The sequence below is a fragment of the Kogia breviceps genome, chromosome 2 (assembly GCF_026419965.1).
Source record: "Kogia breviceps isolate mKogBre1 chromosome 2, mKogBre1 haplotype 1, whole genome shotgun sequence".
Classification (NCBI taxonomy): domain Eukaryota; kingdom Metazoa; phylum Chordata; class Mammalia; order Artiodactyla; family Physeteridae; genus Kogia; species Kogia breviceps.
In genome coordinates, this window is record NC_081311.1 from 87,817,406 (window position 1) to 87,835,435 (window position 18,030).

At 41.3% G+C, this 18,030-nt stretch overlaps 1 protein-coding gene across 6 annotated transcripts in view; it reads left to right on the top strand.

The window, feature by feature from the left end:
• The window catches only part of OCA2 (OCA2 melanosomal transmembrane protein), a 163,362-nt gene that overhangs the window by 15,882 nt on the left and 129,450 nt on the right, over window positions 1–18,030 (top strand). For 4 of the 6 annotated variants that reach the window (XM_059052638.2, XM_067027484.1, XM_067027486.1 and 1 more), the window contains 4 exons: window positions 108–377; window positions 11,053–11,151; window positions 12,535–12,723; window positions 16,016–16,073. In XM_059052638.2, the coding sequence (XP_058908621.1) occupies window positions 130–377; window positions 11,053–11,151; window positions 12,535–12,723; window positions 16,016–16,073 (594 nt within the window). In that variant the 5' untranslated portion in view covers window positions 108–129. Of the gene's footprint in view, window positions 1–83; window positions 378–11,052; window positions 11,152–12,534; window positions 12,724–16,015; window positions 16,074–18,030 lie in introns of all 6 variants that reach the window. The other 2 variants (XM_067027488.1, XM_067027487.1) reach the window with 1 other exon arrangement.

The following is an 18,030-nucleotide window of genomic DNA, read 5'->3' on the forward strand; positions in this document are numbered from 1 at the left end:
TAAGAAGTGTTTCTACTGTACCATTCAGCAGTATGAATTCCCCAAGATAAAAATGATATTCACAGTTTGCTTTTTATCAACAGTGGTTTCTTTCTGGCTGACTCTAGTGAGAAGAGTGGCAACAGAAACATGCACCTAGAGAACAAAGACGGCAGGCTGACCTCTGGTGTGCTGGAGATGGAGACACATCAGACATCAGCTCCCACGAGTGCTGGCCTGGGAGGGCCGGGGCTGGTGGGGCTCAACACCAGCAACCATAGGCCACAGCAGGGAGACAGCAAGGCAGACTCCCTGAACCCCTACCCCAGTGGGGCATCTGGGCAGAGCTGCTGGGCTCCTGTGGACCAGGATGTTGGCTCATTCCTCACGGAGTGGAGGTGAGTTTAAAACAATTTTATCTTGTGAATGTGGAATTCACAAATACTGGGTTTCCTTGAGCATAGTTCTCTCACATTTTTTGTGGGAAAAATTTCCAGATATTCTGCAAGAATCTTTTCAGCATTAGATCACTTTCCTGGCCTGTTTTGAATGAATGATACTTCTAAAATGCGGCTAATGTAAATCCGAAAGATAATAAAAATAGAAATCAGATCAGTTACATCACCTGTGTACAAACTGGTTAGTAAGTATTTTTTTTAGAGCTATTAAAATCAGGGTATAGGTACACAGAAAGCAGGAAGGAAGAGTGTGTTAAGTTATCTAGTGCCATGCAACGAACTCCAAAATTCAGCACCTCAAAACAACACATGTTTATTTTCTCATAGTTTTGTGAGTCAGGAATCTGGGCATAGCTTAGCTGGATCCTCTGCTCAGGGTCTTTTACAGGCTGAGAACAAGTGGTCAGCTGGGGCTGACCACGGTTCAAGTGGGCAGGGTCTGCTTCCATACTCGTCTGTGTGATTGTTGGCTGGGCTCAGTTCCCCCCGGGCAGATGGACTGAGGTTCCCAGTCCCTTGCCCGGAGGCCTGCTCCATCAGGGCAAGCATGAGAGACAGTTCTTTGTAACTAATCACAGAAGTAACTCCCCATCACTTTTGCTGTGTGGGCCCATACTGAAGGGGATGGGATCACACAAGGGTGTGAACACCTGGAGTGGATCACTGGGGGCATGTCAGAGGCTGCCTGCCACAAAGGTAGAGGAGAGGAGGAGAGAAAAATTGTGAAAGGCTAAAGGGACCAAAACGATGACTGGTGTTTTCTATAGAAAACTATGTATGGAGCCCTCCTAGGTTATCTGTCTTCTCATTGTTTACAACTGATCTGAAAACTGATGACAATGTAAATGATTCTCATCCCAAGAAATAAATTTGAAGTGTGTCTGATGGAACGAATTGTCCAGTTTTACACTGATTTTTCAATTCAGTTCAACATTTCTAATTGCCCATATATGTGTGGTTTCTTTTTCTTATTGGTTTCCTGTAATTAATGAGTTAGATAAAATATTTGATATGTGTTCATGTCACATCTATATGGCAGTCATGATTTTATCTTCTTTTTTTACTTACAGTTTTATTGAGATATAATTGACACATAACACTGTACAGGTTAAAGGTGTACAGCATGATAATTTGACTTACCTACATCATGAAATGATTACCACAATAAGTTTAGTGAACATCTGTCATCTCATATAGATACAACATTAAAGAAATAGAAAAAATTGTTTTCCTTGTGATGAGAGCTCTTAGGATTCGTTCTCAACAACTTGCATATACAACATGCAGCAGTGTTAACTATAGTCGTTGTGTTGTATATTACATCCCTAGCACTTATTTATCTTGTAACTGGAAGTTCATACCTTTTGACTTAGCTTCATCCAATTCCCCCTCCCCAAGCCCCTGACTCTGGTAACCACAAATCTGATCTTTTCTGAGTTTGTTTATTTTTTGAAGTATAGTTGACCTACTATACCATTTTAGTTCCTCATCCACAGCATAGTGATTCAATATTTCTATATATTTCAAAATGATCACCACAAGTCTAGTTACGATCTGTCACCATACAAAGATATTACTTAGTTATTGACTGTATTCCCCATGCTGTACATTTAATACCGTGACTCATTTATTTTGTAAGTGGAAGTTGTACCTCTTAATCTCTCTCACCTCTTTCTCTCTTTTCTCCACACCCCTCCTTCTGGCAACTACCAGTTTGTTCTATCTGTGACTCTTTTTCTGTTTAGTTATATTTGTTCATTTGTTTTGATTTTTAGACTCCACATGTAAGTGAAATCGTACAGTATTTGTCTTTCTCTGTCTGACTTATTTCACTTAGCATAATACCCTCTAGGTCCATCCATGTTGCTGCAATTGGCAGTAGTTCATTCTTTTTTATGGCTGAGTAATATTCCATTGTATGTATATGTGTGTATTATACATATACACTGTATCTTCTTTTTTCAGTCACCTATTTTTTGGCACTTAGGTTGCTTCCATACCTTGACTATTGTAACTAATGCTGCAATGAACATAGGAGTGAATATATCTTTTCAAGTTAGTGTTTTCATTTTTTCCAGATATATTCCTAGGAGTGGAATTACGTTATCATATAGTAGTTCTATTTTTAGTTTTTAAAGCCTCCATACTGTTTTCCATAGTGTCTGCATCATTTTACATTCCCACCAACAGTGTATGAGGGTTCCCTTTTCTCTACATCCTTGCCAAGATTTGTTATTTATAGACTTTTTGATGCTAGCCATTCTGACAGGTCTGAGGTGATATCTCATTGTCGTTTTGATTTGCATTTCCCTGATGATGAGTGATGCTAAGCATCTTTTCATGTGTCTATTGACCAGATATATGTCTTATTTGTAAAATTGTCTATTCAGGTACTCTGCCCATGTTTTTAATTGGTTGTTTTTTGTTTTCTGTTTTATTTTTGATGTTGAGCTGTATGAGTTATTTCTATATTTTGGATATTAACCCCTTATTTTGATACACCATTTGCAAATATCTTCTCCCATTAAGTAGGTGGACTTTTTGTTTTGTTGATAGATTCCTTCACTGTGCAAAAGGTTTTTAGTTTGATGTGTACTTTTTTTTTTTTTTTTGCTTTTGTTTCCCTTCTCTGAGGAGACATATCCCCCCAAATATTGGTAAGATGGATGTCAAAAAGCATACTGCCTATGTTTTCTTCTAGAAGTTTTATGATTTCATGTCTTACGTTTATCCTTTAATTCATTTTGAATTTGTTTTTGTATATGTTGTGAGAAAGTAGTCTAGTTTTATTCTTTTGCAGATAGCTGTCCAGTTTTCCCAATACTATTTATTGAAGAGCCTATCTTTTCCCTGTTGTATATTCTTGACTCTTTTGTCATAGATTAATTGCCCATGTAAGTGTGGGTTCATTCTGGGCTATCTCTTCTGTTTCATTGAGCTATGTATCCTTTTTTTGTGTGCCAGTACCATGCTATTTTGACTGCTGTAGATTTGTAGTATAGTTTGAAATCAGGGAGTGTGATACCTACAGTTTTGCTCTTTTTAAAGATTGTTTTGGCTATTTGGGGTCTTTTATGTTTCCATACAAATTTTAAAATTATTTGTTCAAGTTCTATGAGAAATACTATTGGTATTTTGATAGGGATTGCACTGAATCTGTAGATTGCTTTGGGTAGTATGGTCATTTAAACAATATTAATTCTTCCAGTCCCTGAGCACAATATACCTTTCAATTTGTTTTTGTCACCTTGAATACCTTTCATCAACATCTTATAGTTTTACCTTCTTGTTTAGAGTTATTCCTAGATATTTTATTCTTTTTGATGCAGTTGTAAATGGGATTGTTTTCTTGCTTTCTCTTTCTGATAGTTTGTTGTTAGTATAAAGAAATGAACAGAGTTCTATATATTAATTTTTATATACTGCAACTTTACAAATTCATTGCTGAGTTTGAGTAGTTTTTTGGTAGTGTATTTAGGATTTTCTATGTATTGTATCATGTCATCTGTGGTGACAGTTTTCCTTCATCCTTTCCAATTTGGATTTCTTTTATTCCTTTTTCTTATCTAACTGCTGTAGCTATGACTTCCAATATTTTGCTGAATAAGAGGCTAGAGTGCCCATCCTTATCTTTTTCCTGATCTTAGAGGAAATGCTCTCAGCTTTTCACCATTGAGTATGATGTTAACGGTGGGCTTGTCATATGTGACCTTTATTATATTGATGTATGTTCCCTCTATACTCACTTTTTTCAGAGTTTTTTTTTTTATCATGAATAGATGTTGAATTTTGTCAAAAGCTTTTTCTGCATCTATCAAGGTGATAATATGATTTTTCTTCTACAATTTGTTAATGTGGTATATCACTTTGATTTGTGGATAATGGGCCATCCTTGCACCCCTGGGATAAAACTCATTTGATCATCATATATGATCCTTTAAATGTATTGTTGAATTCGGTTTGTAACATTCTGTTGAGGATTTTTGCATCTATGTTTATCAGTGATATTGGCTTGTAATTTTCTTTTTTTAAAAAAAAGAAGCTATCTTTGTCTAGTTTTGGTATTAGGGTGATACTGGCCTTGTAGAAGGAGTTCAGAATTGTTCCTTCCTCCACAGTTTTTAAGAATAGTTTGAGAAGGATAGATGTTAATGCTTCTTTAAATGTTTGATAGAATTGACCCATGAAGCCATCTGGTCATGGACCATTGTTTGTTGGGAGTTTTTTAAAATTGCTAATTCAGTTTCATTACTGATAATTTATCTGTTTATATTTTTTATTTCTTCCTGATTCAGTATTTAGAGGTTGTACATTTATAGGAATCTGTCCATTTCTTCCAGGTTGCCCATTTCACTGTTTGTAGTAATCTCTTATGATCTTTTGTATTTCTGTAACTTCTACTTTTTCATTTCTGATTTTATTGATTTGTGCCCTCTCTCTTTTTTTCTTGATGAGTTTGGCTAAAGGTTTATCAATGTATATCTATCTATATCTATCTATCTATCTATCTATCTATATACATGCTTATTTAAAGTTACTGATCTCTTAAGTTTGAATGCTTTCTAACAACCCTGCATTTTTACTCCCTCTCAACATTTACTGTTTTTGACATCAGATTTTACATCCTTTTGTTTTGTGTACCTCATAATTAGTTACTGCAGACATAGATGATTTTACTGCTTTTGTAAACTCCTACTATCTTTATAAGTGGTTGATCTACTACCTTAACTGTATACTTGCCTTTGCCAATAAGATTTTTCCTTTGGTAATTTTTATATTTCTAGTTGTGGCCTTTTCTTTTTTGCTTAGAGAAGTCCCTTAAAAGTGGTTTGCTGGTACTAAACTCTTAGATTTTGCTTGTCTGTAAATCTTTTGATCTTTCCATCAAATATGAATGAAAGCCTTGCCAGGTAGAGTATACTTGGTTGTAGGTTTTTCCCTTTCATCACTTTGAATATATCAAGTCACTCCCTTCTGGACTGCAGAGTTTTTGCTGAAAAATCAACTGATAGCCTTATGGGAGTTTCTTCGTACATTACTAGTTTTTTTCCCTTGCTGTTTTTATTACTCTCTCCTTATCTTTAATTTTTGTATTTTTAATTATAATGTATCTTGGTGTAGATCTCTTTGGGTTGATCCTATTTGGAACTTTCTGTGCTTCCTGGACCTGGATGTCTGTTCCCTTTCCCAGGTTAGAAATGTTTTCAGCAGTTATGTCTTCAAATAAGTTCTCTGCCCCTTTCTCTTTCCTTCTTCTTCTGGGACCCCTATAATGTGAATGTTTGTTAGTATGCTTGATGTTGTCCCAGAAGTCTCTTAAACTGTTACATTAAAAATTTTTTCTTTTTTCTGTTCAGCTTGCATGATTCTCACTACTTTTCCAGTTCACTGATCTGTTCCTCTGTCTCATCTAATCTGCTGCAAAACTCCTTCTGGTGTATTTTTTATTTAAGTTATTGTATCCTTCAGCTCTGCTTGGTTTTTTATATTTTCTAAGTTTTTGGTAAACTTCTCACTGTGTTTATCCATTCTTCTGAATTTGTTGAGCATCTTTATGGTCATTTCCATGGACACACTTATCAGGTAGATTGTTTATCTCCACTTTGCTTTTCTGGTGTTTCATTTTATTCCATCATTTGGAACATGTTCCTCTGTCACCTCATTTTACCTAATTCTCTATTTTTATTTCTATGTATTGGGTAGAATGGTTACCTTTTTGTATCTTGGAGAAGTGGCCTTATGGAGGAAATGTTCTATATGTCTCAGCAGGGCACTTCCCTCTGGCCACCAGAGCTAACTACTCTAGGGGTGCCCCCTATGTGGGCTGTGTGGGTCCTTCTGTTGTGATGGGCTGACTACTGTGGGTCATCTGGTGGGGTGGCTGGCCCCTGGTTGGGCTGGTTGCCAGGCCCTGCCTTTTGCAAAGGATTCTGGCAGCTGATCGGTGAGGCTGTGTCACAAGGTGGCTGGCTGTGGAGCCCAAATGGTTGCAGGGCTAGTGCTGCAACCACTGCTGCTCCTACTGCTACCACAGCCACAGCCAAAGTTGAAGCAAATGGAGGGTCAGAAGAGCCAGATGAAGATATGGGAGTTGGTCTCTTTGACTAATCACCAAAAAGCAACCAACTCAGCCAGCTTTATTTGTGAAACAAGAAAATAGAGGCTTACTTCTCTTAAAAAAAAAAAAAAAGGTCAAGGGTCCTGGATCTAGTGTCAGACTACTGGTGGGCAGGGCTGGGCCTGTGGGGCTTCTGGAGCTGGTGTCATCCTGCTGGTGGGTGGGGCTTAGGGCAGGGGGGCGTGTCCTAGGGCTGGTGCCAGACTGCTGGTGGGTATACCAGGGTGCTGGGGTCTCTGGCTTCAGGACCCTGGGGGGTCCCAGAGTTGGTGTCAGTCTGCTGGTTGGCCAAGCTAGAGCCCAGGGGGTTCTGGAGCTGGTGTCAGCTCTTTGGTAGGTGGGTCCAAATCCTGGTGTGGCTAGCTGAGGGGCCCAAGCTGTTCCAAAGCTGGTGTTGGCTTATTGATGGGCAGGGACAGGGCCCTGGGCATTCTGGGGTAAGTGCTGGCTCTCACTTTTTTGGTGGAGCTGCTTACCAATGTCTCTGGCTCTAAGGCCCGGGTGTCCTGGAGCTGGTGTTGGCCTGCTGGTGAGTGGGGTTGGGTTCCAACAGTCCACAGTGGTCTTGGGGCTAGTGCTGGTATACTGATGGGTGGGTCCATATTCTGTGCCCTCTGGTGGGTGGGGTTGTGTCCTTGGGTGTCTGGAAGGTCCTAAGGCAGTGGGCCTGCTGGGGGGTGGGGATGTGTCCCCACCCAGCTGGTTGCTTGGCCTGAGGTGTCCCAGTACTGGTTTCAATAGGCTGGTGGGTGAGACTGGGTCCTGGTGCTTATAAGCTGGAAGGAGGATTCCAAAGTGATGCTTGCCAGCACCAATGTCCTCATGGTAGAGTGAGCTCCCCAAAAGTCCTTCCACCCACATCTATGTCCCCAGGGTGAGCTCCAGTTACCTCCTTCCTCTCCAGGAGGCTCTCCAAGATCTGCAGTTCTGTCTGACACAGGCTCCTTTCAAATTAGTGCTTCTGCCCTGGATCCTGGAGCATGTGAGATTTTGTGCATGCCCTTTAAGAGTGGAGAATATTTTCCACAGCTCTCTGACTCTCTTGAAGGTAAGCACCACTGGCCTTCTGGGGGCTCATCTTCCTGGTGCAGCTGGGGGGCCTGATGTGGGGCTCAGACCTCTTGTTCTTTGGGGGGAACCACCGCAATTGTATTTATCCTCCATTTGTGGTTGCCCACTCAGGGGATACTGCATCTCCACCCCTCCTATCCATCTTGTGGTTGCTTTTTCATATCTTTAGTTGTAGAAGATCTTTTCTGCCTTCAATTCTTTCTTACTGATAGTTGCTCTGTAAATTGTTATAATTTTGGTGTTTCCATGGGAGGAGGTGAACTCAGAGTTTTCCTACTATGCCATCCTCCCCTGTGGCACTCTAACCCTTATGTTTGGGATTCTGAGCCTCCTCTTGTAGCTGCAGCCCTGGAACTCTGCAAGATACTTCTTGATGCTGCTTTAGCCCTGTCCTCACTGAGGAATTCCACCCCTTTGCTACTTGAGGCCTCCAAGTGAGAGGAATAAATTGTTTATACATTTTAAATGACATAGAACAAACAAAACTGCCAAGTTAAAGATGAATGAATTTTTCTAAAATGCTAGTTTTCTTCATAGAAAAAGTAAACAATGTTTCACACAGCCTTCCCCATTTCTTCACTCCCTTTCTTAGTCCCTTATCTAAATATAGCATGGTTTTGAATCTCAAATCCTAGAAAACTTTGAATGAATGCTCCTTTTATTATAATAGCACATAAGAACTGATATGGATTAAATATAGTACATTGTCAGACTGAATTGTCTGACATGACCAGATCATCTGTCATGAATTGATTACTGTTTTTACTATTACCAAGCCAAAGTAAATAAATTGTTAAAAATTTGGAAATTGAAGGGGAAAAATGATTTTACAACAATTATTACTATCCACTAGCATTTACCTGTATTCCCTTCTGGCCTTCTCCCATATGTAATATGTATTTTTACATTTTTGTGCTCATAGTAAATGTCATTTTATATTTCTTTTATGTAATTGTATATTATAACTACTAACAGTGTTGTTACATATTGTCCAAAGCTATTATTTTATATATATGTATTTCATTGAAATATAATTGTTTTACAGTATTGTGTTAGTTTCAGGAGTACAATTTAGAGATTCAATATCTTTACAGATTATATTCCATTATAGGTTATTACAAATAATGGATATAATTCCCTGTGCTATACAGGAGTAGTTTGTAGCTGCACCATTTTATATTCCCACCGACAGTACAAGGGTTCCCTTTTCTCCACATCCTGGCCAACATTTGTTATTTGTAGACTTCGATGACAGCCATTCTGGCAGGTGTGAGGTGATATCTCAATTTGGTTTTGATTTGCATTTCTCTAATAGTTAGTTATATTGAGTTTCTTTTCATGTGCATGTTAGCTGTCTGTATGTCTTCTTTGGAAAAATGTCTGTTTAACTCTTCTGCCAATTTTTTGATTGGATTGTTTGGTTTTTTAAAATATTGAGTTGTACAAGCTGTTTGTGTATTTTGGATATTAATCCCTTGTTAGTTCCATCATTTGTAAATATTTTCTCCCATTCTGTAGGTTGTCTTTTCATTTTGTTGTGCAAAAGCTTTTAAGTTTGATTAGGTCCTATTTTTTTGGTTTTTATTAATTAATTTATTTTTGTCTTGGGAGACTGATTTAAGAAAATATTACTACGATTTATGTCTGAAAATGTTTTGCCTATGTTCTCTTCTAGGAGTTTTATGGTGTCATGTCTTACATTTAGGTCTTTAAACCATTTTAAGTTCATTTTTATATATGGTGTGAGGGAATGCTCTAATTTCATTGTTTCACATGTGGCTGTCCAGTTTTCCCAGCATCACTCGTTGAAGAGACTGTCTTTTCTCAATTGTATATTCTTGCCTCCTTTGTCGTAAATTGACTGTAGGTAAGTAGGTTTATCTCTGAGGCTTCTAGTCTGTTCCATTGATCTATGTGTCTGTTTTTGAGCCAATATCACACTGTTTTGATTACTGTAGTTTTGTAGTATAGTTTGAAGTCTGGTAGGGTTATACCTCCAATTTTGTTCTTTTTTCTCAAGATTGCTTTGGCAACTTGGGGTCTTTTGTGGTTTGATATAAATTTTAGAATTATTTGTTCTAATTCTGTGAAAAATATCATGGGTATTTTGATAGGGATTGTATTAAGTATGTAGGTTGCTTTCAGTAGTATGGCCATTTTAATAATATTAATTCTTCCAATACAGGAGCACAGAATATCTTTCAATTTCTTTGAAGCAGCTTCAATTTCCTTCATTAATTTTTATAGTTTTCATTTTATAGGACTTTCACCTCCCTTAGTTAAGTTTATTCCTAGGTTTCTTTTTAGATGAGATTTTTAACAAGGTGGTTTTTTTTTTTACTTTCTCTTCCTGATATTTCATTATTAATGTTTAAAAATGCAATAGATTTCTGTATATTAATCTTGTATCCTGCAACCTTGATGAATTCCTTTATTAGGTCTAATAGTTTTGGGCTGTAAACTTTAGAGTTCTCTAAATAAAATATAATGTCATCTGCAAATAGTGACAGTTTTACCTGTCTCCTTCTAATGTGGATACCTTTTATTTCTTTTTCTTTTCTGATTGCTGTGGCTAGGACTTCCACTACTATGTTAAATAGAAGCATCTTTGTCTTTTTCCTGAATTTAGCAGGAAGGCATTTGGTTTTCACCATTGAGCATTAGGCTGAATGTGGGTTTGTCATAAGTGGCCTTTATTATGTTGAGATGTGTTATTTTTATACCCACTTTGATGAGTGGTTTTTTTTTTAACATCTTTATTGAGGTATAATTGCTTTACATTGTTGGGTTAGTTGTGGATGTATAACAAAGTGAATCAGCTATACGTATACATATATCCCCATATCCCCTACCTCTTGCGTCTCCCTCCCTCCCACCCTCCCTATCCCACCCCTCTAGGTGGTCACAAAGCACCTAGCTGATCTCCCTGTGCTATGCTGCTGCTTCCCACTAGCTATCCACCCTATGTTTGGTAGTGTATATATGTCCATGCCACTCTCTCACTTTGTCCCAGCTTACCCTTCCCCCACCCCATATCCTCAAGTCCATTCTCTAGTAGGTCTGCATCTTTAATCCCATCTTGCCCCTAGTTTCTTCTGACCATTTTTTTCTTTTTTTTTTTTAGATTCCATATATATGTGTTAGCATATGGTATTTGTTTTTCTCTTTCTGACTTACTTCACTCTGTATGACAGTCTCTAGGTCCATCCACCTCACTACAAATAACTCAGTTTCATTCCTCTTTATGGCTGAGTAATATTCCATTGTATATATGTGCCACATCACCTAAGTATCCATCAACAGATGAATGGATAAAGAAGATGTACCACTGACTCTTGGGGCACGTTCTTGAATATAGCTGCAACCATCAGTGAGCATAGCCATCATTTTGTGTTGATGATCCCTTTCCTTCACTGTGTTTTTCAGGTCTCACCCTCCTTTCCCCCAGTTCTTCAGCTCCAGTTCTAAAGACCCCTGCTTTACAGAAAATACACCTCTGCTGAGGAATTTCTCACAAGAGAAAGGGTGAGGTATTTTTTCTTTCTTTCTTATAAAATTAAGAAATTTCTGAGCATTATCTTTTGCACTTATGCTGGAGAATTTCTTCCTGAGATGTGAATTTTTACCTGACATGTATGGTCTCTGCTAGATCCTTGTTGTTTCAATGTGTGTTCATGATTCTAGTCGTTGTATTCTGTGATTTATGAATTGCCAAGTAAACTTGAGCATAACCCTGCAGTGATTGAATAGCACATGTTCACACTCATGCATGCACACAGCTGGGAAAGGCCATCTTGCCAGGCCAGGGCTTCTCAACCAGGGTTGAGGTTGGCACTGTCAGGAGACATTTTTTGTTGTCACAAATGGGGGAGAGGTACTACTGACATTTAGGGTGGGGGACAGGGATGCTGCTAAACATCCTGCATTGCACAGGACACCTCCCCACAACAAAGAATTATCTGGCTCAAATGTCAATAGCTATGAAGTTGAAAAATGTATGATTTAAAAGAAAACTCTACTTCCTGTAAGTCTGAAGTTCCTTTTTCTTGTTGTGAACCAGTCCTAAAGCAGTGATAAGAGTTCAGGAGAATGACAATGTCCTGTTGAGCTAACTGGGTTCGAAAGGCATAGATTGAGAGGCATAACATAATAGATTGTGGCTCTTGTGTCAATATTGCCACCCCACAAGTATTCCATGTACTTCCACCGGAAAATTCTGGGCTTGGCGCAGCCTTACCAGAGTCAAGTGCTGACTGAGAATCTGTACTGAATGAGTTGTTCAGTTGTTCAGAGATTCAACCAAAATTAAATGGATATATCCACATGTAATTTTGATAAAAGTTTATGATACCCCTTGATTCATCCTTCTAGGTATAGGTCCCATTCTTGGGCCCATCTAGTCCAGTACTGATGTTCCCCCTCCTGCTTGCGGGCATGTAGATGTTGGGTGGGAAAGCTAGGTAGACCACCTCCCCTACAGCTCCATTATAGATAGATACCTACAAAGAGGAGAAAAGGCTTACGCCACTCACTGTGCTTCAGGATGAGTATAACAGGACAAGGTACTGAGAACTCCAGCACAATCAAAGAGAAAGCAAAAACTGAAATGAGCTGGAGCTGGTCTGAGCCAGAAAAAGCTTTACTGGAAAGTTCCAAACTCAGAACAAGCTGTTTCTTGAAGGTCCACAATTTATTTTGAAGACTGTGTGACCCCAGACAATTTCCCTCCAGTCCAGGGTCTGTGATGTCAAGAAAGACCCATTCCTACCAATCTGACAGTACTACAATATCAATGGTCCTTTTAAAAACGAGTATTGATTATACATTTCACGCTCACCCCTGAGATGAAGTGTTGCTCTCGAGATGCTACTATTTCCGTGAAAATAACCACAAAGTCTCGACTTCCAGGTCACGGTGCGTGCCCGTTTACCACCCAGAGTTCATCACTGCTGAAGAATCTTGGGAGAACAGCTCAGCTGAGTGGGAGGGCAGATCCCTGCTGAGCAGACAGTTGGTAGGTTCCTCTGGACCCGCCTCCTCAGAGAAGGGGGAGCTTCTGGACAGCGCTCACGTTCGGTTTCGTCTTTCCAAGTTGAGGTAGGAAGGCTTGGAGTACCGGCACTGGCACAGGTTTTTTTTTTTTTTTTTTTTGTAATTTAAAATTTTTATTTATTTATTTATTTATTTTTCTGGCCGTGTCGTGCGGCATGCAAAATCTTAGTTCCCCAACCAGGCACAGGGTTTTTTGTCGCCCAGCGCACGCCGCCCACCTGGGACTGGGCTGGGGAGTGGGGCGCGGTGCGGGTATTGCCCTCATGACATCCTTCCCGAGGACAAGGTGGAGGTGAGGAAGAGGGCTAGGCGGCACTTTCCTGGAAGGTAATCTTCTTTCCCCCAGGCCCCGGAAGACAGATAAAGCGGCATACGAACCAGCATGGAGCCTTTAAGGCTACAAGAAAACCCAATTACAGACCTAAATGACTAACAACACCCTACACAGCTGTCCTTTCTGTTGTGTGGCTGGGGTCTTCAAGCCCATGAGGCTTTGTGGATGAAGTAGTCCCCGTGGCGTTTTATTATCATTTGTAGTCAGTGATGAAGCACGTTATTAGAAGGGTTCTGCACAGGAAGGAGAAAGAGGGTTTTTAGGGGTGATGCAGCTGCAGGTGGGGCCGAGAGAGGCCGAGTCCTCCGCGCATGCGTAGGAGGGCGGAGGGCGCACATGCGCTGGGGATCTGAGGGAATTTTGCAGCACAACCCACGCGGGTCGGAGCAGGAGTGATTTCTCCCTTTTGTTTGTCTGTTGAGGCTTCTGCGTGAGCATTTACTTGAAGTAGGGGTTCTGTTGAGAGCCACACATTTGACAGTGGCATTTTCAGGGACACAGTACCAGGACCACCAAGGTCCCCATTATGTATCTGCTCCGAGGTAGCTGAGGAACCAGCAGGGCCGGGCAAGTCCGTGCAGCTGTCTCCTTGTCTCCTGGCATTCCCCTCGCTCCACAGCCTTCCGTGGGCTTCCACTAAAATGGTCGATGTGAAAACCCATGGACAGGTGAGAAGACACCATGAAGCTATCAAATATTAGTGTTATTATGTCTCTACATTAGGGGGCCCAGCTTTTCTGAAGCTGTTTGAAGGGCTGATTAAAAGTGTACCTACCTGCATCCCAAAGTGTATCCGTCTTTACCCAGAGAGGCCCACTCTCAGTTGTCCTACTGATCTTTCAGGCAATCCTGAGAGGTAGGTGAAGGACAGTACTTCAGACAGGGTAAGGGTTTTGCCTGAGGCCATGCAGGTTGTGAGAGGAGCAAAGGGGTTGCGGGAGGGAATGTGACCCCAGGTCCCCCACCAGTGCTTGACCATGAAGATGTCTTTTCCCACCATGCCTCCCAGCCATGTGTAGTTTCTTCGCCTTGACTGGTCTTAGCTCTTCTCATAGGTGTGACAAATATAGGCCAATTAATGTGCTATAAAATTATGTGAATCATGTGAAAGTGTGTGAACAGGGATCTGGCCCCATAGGTCACCCTGGTGGTAAGCGCTGACACTGTTAACACCCTTCTCCAGCTGGCTGCCTCACAACTCCAGAGGATGCGAGCTTCCTCAAATATCCCATACCATGGAAAATAGAACCAAGTACATTTACGCCTTTACATTCAGTGGTTGTTTTATCTTCTATGATTCAGAATAGTTGCCTCAAACTTGCCACTTAACTGAAAGACTTAGTGCCATTCTTTTTAACATGTCTAGAAAGTCCTGCACATGATTGTTGAAGAAACTTGTAAAAACTATTTTGGATGGTCAGCTCTGCTGTATATGTCAGTTATGCAGAAAGAAATTAGTATTTAAAATAGTTCAACTGGGGCAAGACGGGAATAAAGATGCAGACCTACTAGAGAATGGACTTGAGGATACGGGGAGTGGGAAGGGTAATCTGGGACAAAGTGAGAGAGTGTCATGGACATATATACACTACCAAACGTAAAATAGATAGCTAGTGGGAAGCAGCCTCATAGCACAGGGAGATCAGCTCTTGCTTTGTGACCACCTAGACGGGTGGGATAGGGAGGGTGGGAGGGAGGGAGATGCAGGAGGGAGGAGATGTGGGGACGTGTGTATATGTATGGCTGATTCACTTTGTTATAAAGCAGAAACAGACACACCATTGTAAAGCAATTATACTCTAATCAAGATGTTTCAAAGAAAAGTACTAACAAAAATATTTCCATGAATGCTTCATGCTTTAAAAGGAAATGTGTTTTGATTCCCATTTGAATAGGAGCTATTGACCATAATTTGGAAGGGTGAAATATTACTCATCAAATTCATTAAATCTGAGAGAATGCAAGACAAGGTTTTACCATTTTGAAAGGATCAGAAAGGTTTTGAAAAAGATATCCCTATGTAGACTTTATTCCTTTGTTCTACAAACATGTGTCAAGCACAGGCTGTGTACCAGCACCCTTCCTTTTGCAGGGGTAGAGCACAAATACCCCAGGGCTTGCTCTCGAGGAGTGGCCAGGGGGAGCTCCCCCCAGCACTAGGCAGTGATTGTGTCTGCAGGAGGTAGGATCTGGTGGGCCCTGGGGAGGTGACAGGAGCAGAGATAAGCCTGGGGTGGCTGCCAGGCCCACATTCGCCAAGGACCTGAGGACCATCAGCTAGGTGGTTTGTGACCACCTAGAGGGGTGGGAGGGAGATGCAAGAGAGAGGGGATATGGGAACATATGTATATGTATAACGGATTCACTTTGTTGTAAAGCAGAAACTAACACACCATTGTAAAGCAATTATACTCCAATAAAGACGTTAAAAAAAAAAAAAAGAAGTGTGTAATGATGACTGGGTCAGGGTGCCATCAGGAGTCCTCAGAGGGCCTGAATGTCTATTGAATTATCTCCTAAGGAATTCTTAAAGGACTCTACTGGTACCACCGGTTATAGCACTGCCATTTCTTTCTTGAATTGTTTGGTTATGTCTTAGTCGATGTTTATTTGAGGATCAAATCCATATGCCTACCTTCCAGAAAACTTAGGGGAAAATAATTGATAAATATGAATCTGAGAGCTGAGATAAAGCTTGTTTCCAGGAAACTAGAGCCTTTAAAAGGCTAGTGAAGAGGCTCAAATCTTGAGCTTCAGTATCTCTGATAAGAAGCAGTGTTCAGACACTCAGGGTTCAGTTTGTTCCCCTCTATAACCTCCACCAATCTGCTTTTGTCCTCAGCAGTATCCTCCTTCATACCATGTTATGGAAAGAATTTCACACATGTGCTTTGAGGTAGACATTACCCAAGGCTTCAGCAGGCATCTGAGGTTTGACAGTTCGGGGCACATGCAAGCAGGACTGCTGTCAGTGTGACCCGGGGCCTGTCTTTTCTCTTGCAGGCGCTGTGTGCGGTGGCTGAAAGTCACGGGCTTATTTGTCTTTGTGGTGCTGTGCTCTGTGAGTATCATGGCACCCTGAGCTCTGCTGTCTGCTCAGCAGAGCCCCCGGGTGCATCGTGCTGGGTAGCAGGGCACCTGAGGTGTGGGGCTCACACATTTCTTTGGAGGAGTTACTGAGGGTGTGTGGGATGGCAGCCTGGGGGTGGCTAGGGAGGCCTGCCCTTAGCAGTGCTCCTCTGTTCTTGTCCCCAGTCATACAATGGAAGCCCTGAGGACCTGGCTTTGCTCTGTGGAAGGCAGTTAGCTTGCCCGCTGGTCTCAATTCCCACCTTAAGCGGCTTACCAAATTCTCTTTTCAACCACATGCAGTAAACACTCTTTAGTTGTGTTGGGACATGTCCAGCGATCATAGGTGACCCCAGGAATGTCTCAGTGCCCCTTTGGGATGGCTCCCAGCGGAACCACCCTGTTTAGGAGAGAGTGAAGTTCTATGTTTGCCCCTTCCCTGGAGGCTGCTCTGATTTTACTTGCCGATACATCCCCAGGGAGGACTGCAGAGCCAGGGTCCTGGAGGTGACCCAAGTGTTCCCTCTGACTTGATGGGTCACAAGTTTCACTGCCAGCATTTGTGTGGTGTGTGCCCTGATGTGGCCCTCGCTGAGGTCACATTGTAGGCACTCAAAATATATTTGCTGAATGACTGAGTGTGAGGCCCCCACTTGTGTGTGTGCATGTGGGTGTGAGGCCCCCATGTCTGCCTGTGTGTGTGCACATAGGTGTGAGGTACCAAGTGCCTGGCTGTGTGTTTGTGTGTGTGCATGCCTCTGTGGGACATGTGGGTCTTTTGCGCTCTGTGAGCATTTTGAGGTTGTGTGTGTACCTAGGGAGTTATTGCTAGAGTTAATAGTTACCTATTTTTAGCATTGGCATAGGATAGTTTGTGTGGGCCATTTTTGGGAGACACCAGTAGGTGGTTGGTATGTGTCGCTGTGACAGGGTATGAGATTGTGACCAAGGAAGGGGTGGGTGAGTGTTGATTCCATACCTATGCCCTGTGGACTCCAGGACTGGTGTGGCTGTGGCTTTTCTCTGTAGGCAGCCTGTGGTGAGAGCCATGCTGGATGCCCTTTGTGACTGGAAGCTGTGTATGGTCACGTGACCAGGTGTAACTGTGAATACATGGTCTTCATTATCTGTGTGTGGGGGCATGAGGGCTGGGGCTCTATGTGTGTGCAGGATTGTACATGACAAGGGTCTCCTCAGTGTTACGTAGAGGGAACAGTGTTGCATTTCAGACAGCAAGGGTGCATGAAGTCAATACTGGCTGAATTGAAATGAGTACAGGCATTCTTTAATAATCCACATGGGAGGAGAGCAGTGGCACAGAGAAAGGAAATCTAAGCACAGGACAAAAAAACAATTGCATTGAACTCTGAAAACTTCATGAGTTTACTTTTTTGGCTACCAGTTTGCCTTTCTACTTCCTATTCACACAGTTGTGTGGTTCTGAAACCCCAGCTGCTTAGCATAGCCTGGTGGGTGGGTGTACTGGGGCAACCGAGGAGGAGGTATGGGTGGCCCAGGTCTCCCCTGACCCCGGAGAGCTGACCTGAGCTCTATGTCTAGTCTTTATCCTTCTTCTGGTAATTGAAATTTTGGTGATTTGTGGACACAATCTAAAACAGAATTTGAGGAATTTGCTTTGAACTTCTGTAATCTGTTATCTCATCATCACTTTAATTTACTTTCTGATGAAGTATAAGATACTCTGCAAAGTCCACAAGCATGTGTTCCCACCATCATAAGGATTGTATTTCTTACTCTCCAGTATGGGAAAACCATGTTTACCCTCCTCTGATGATTTAATTTTATGGCTGGGTATTTAATCCTTAAAATTGGTAAATATCAATAATCAAGGCCCGTTGTAGCAGAAAATAGTATAATGGATCAGAATTTTATCTTTTAATATCTCAGAAAAGCTATTTAGAGTAAGCTGGTGAATTTTGGATACATCA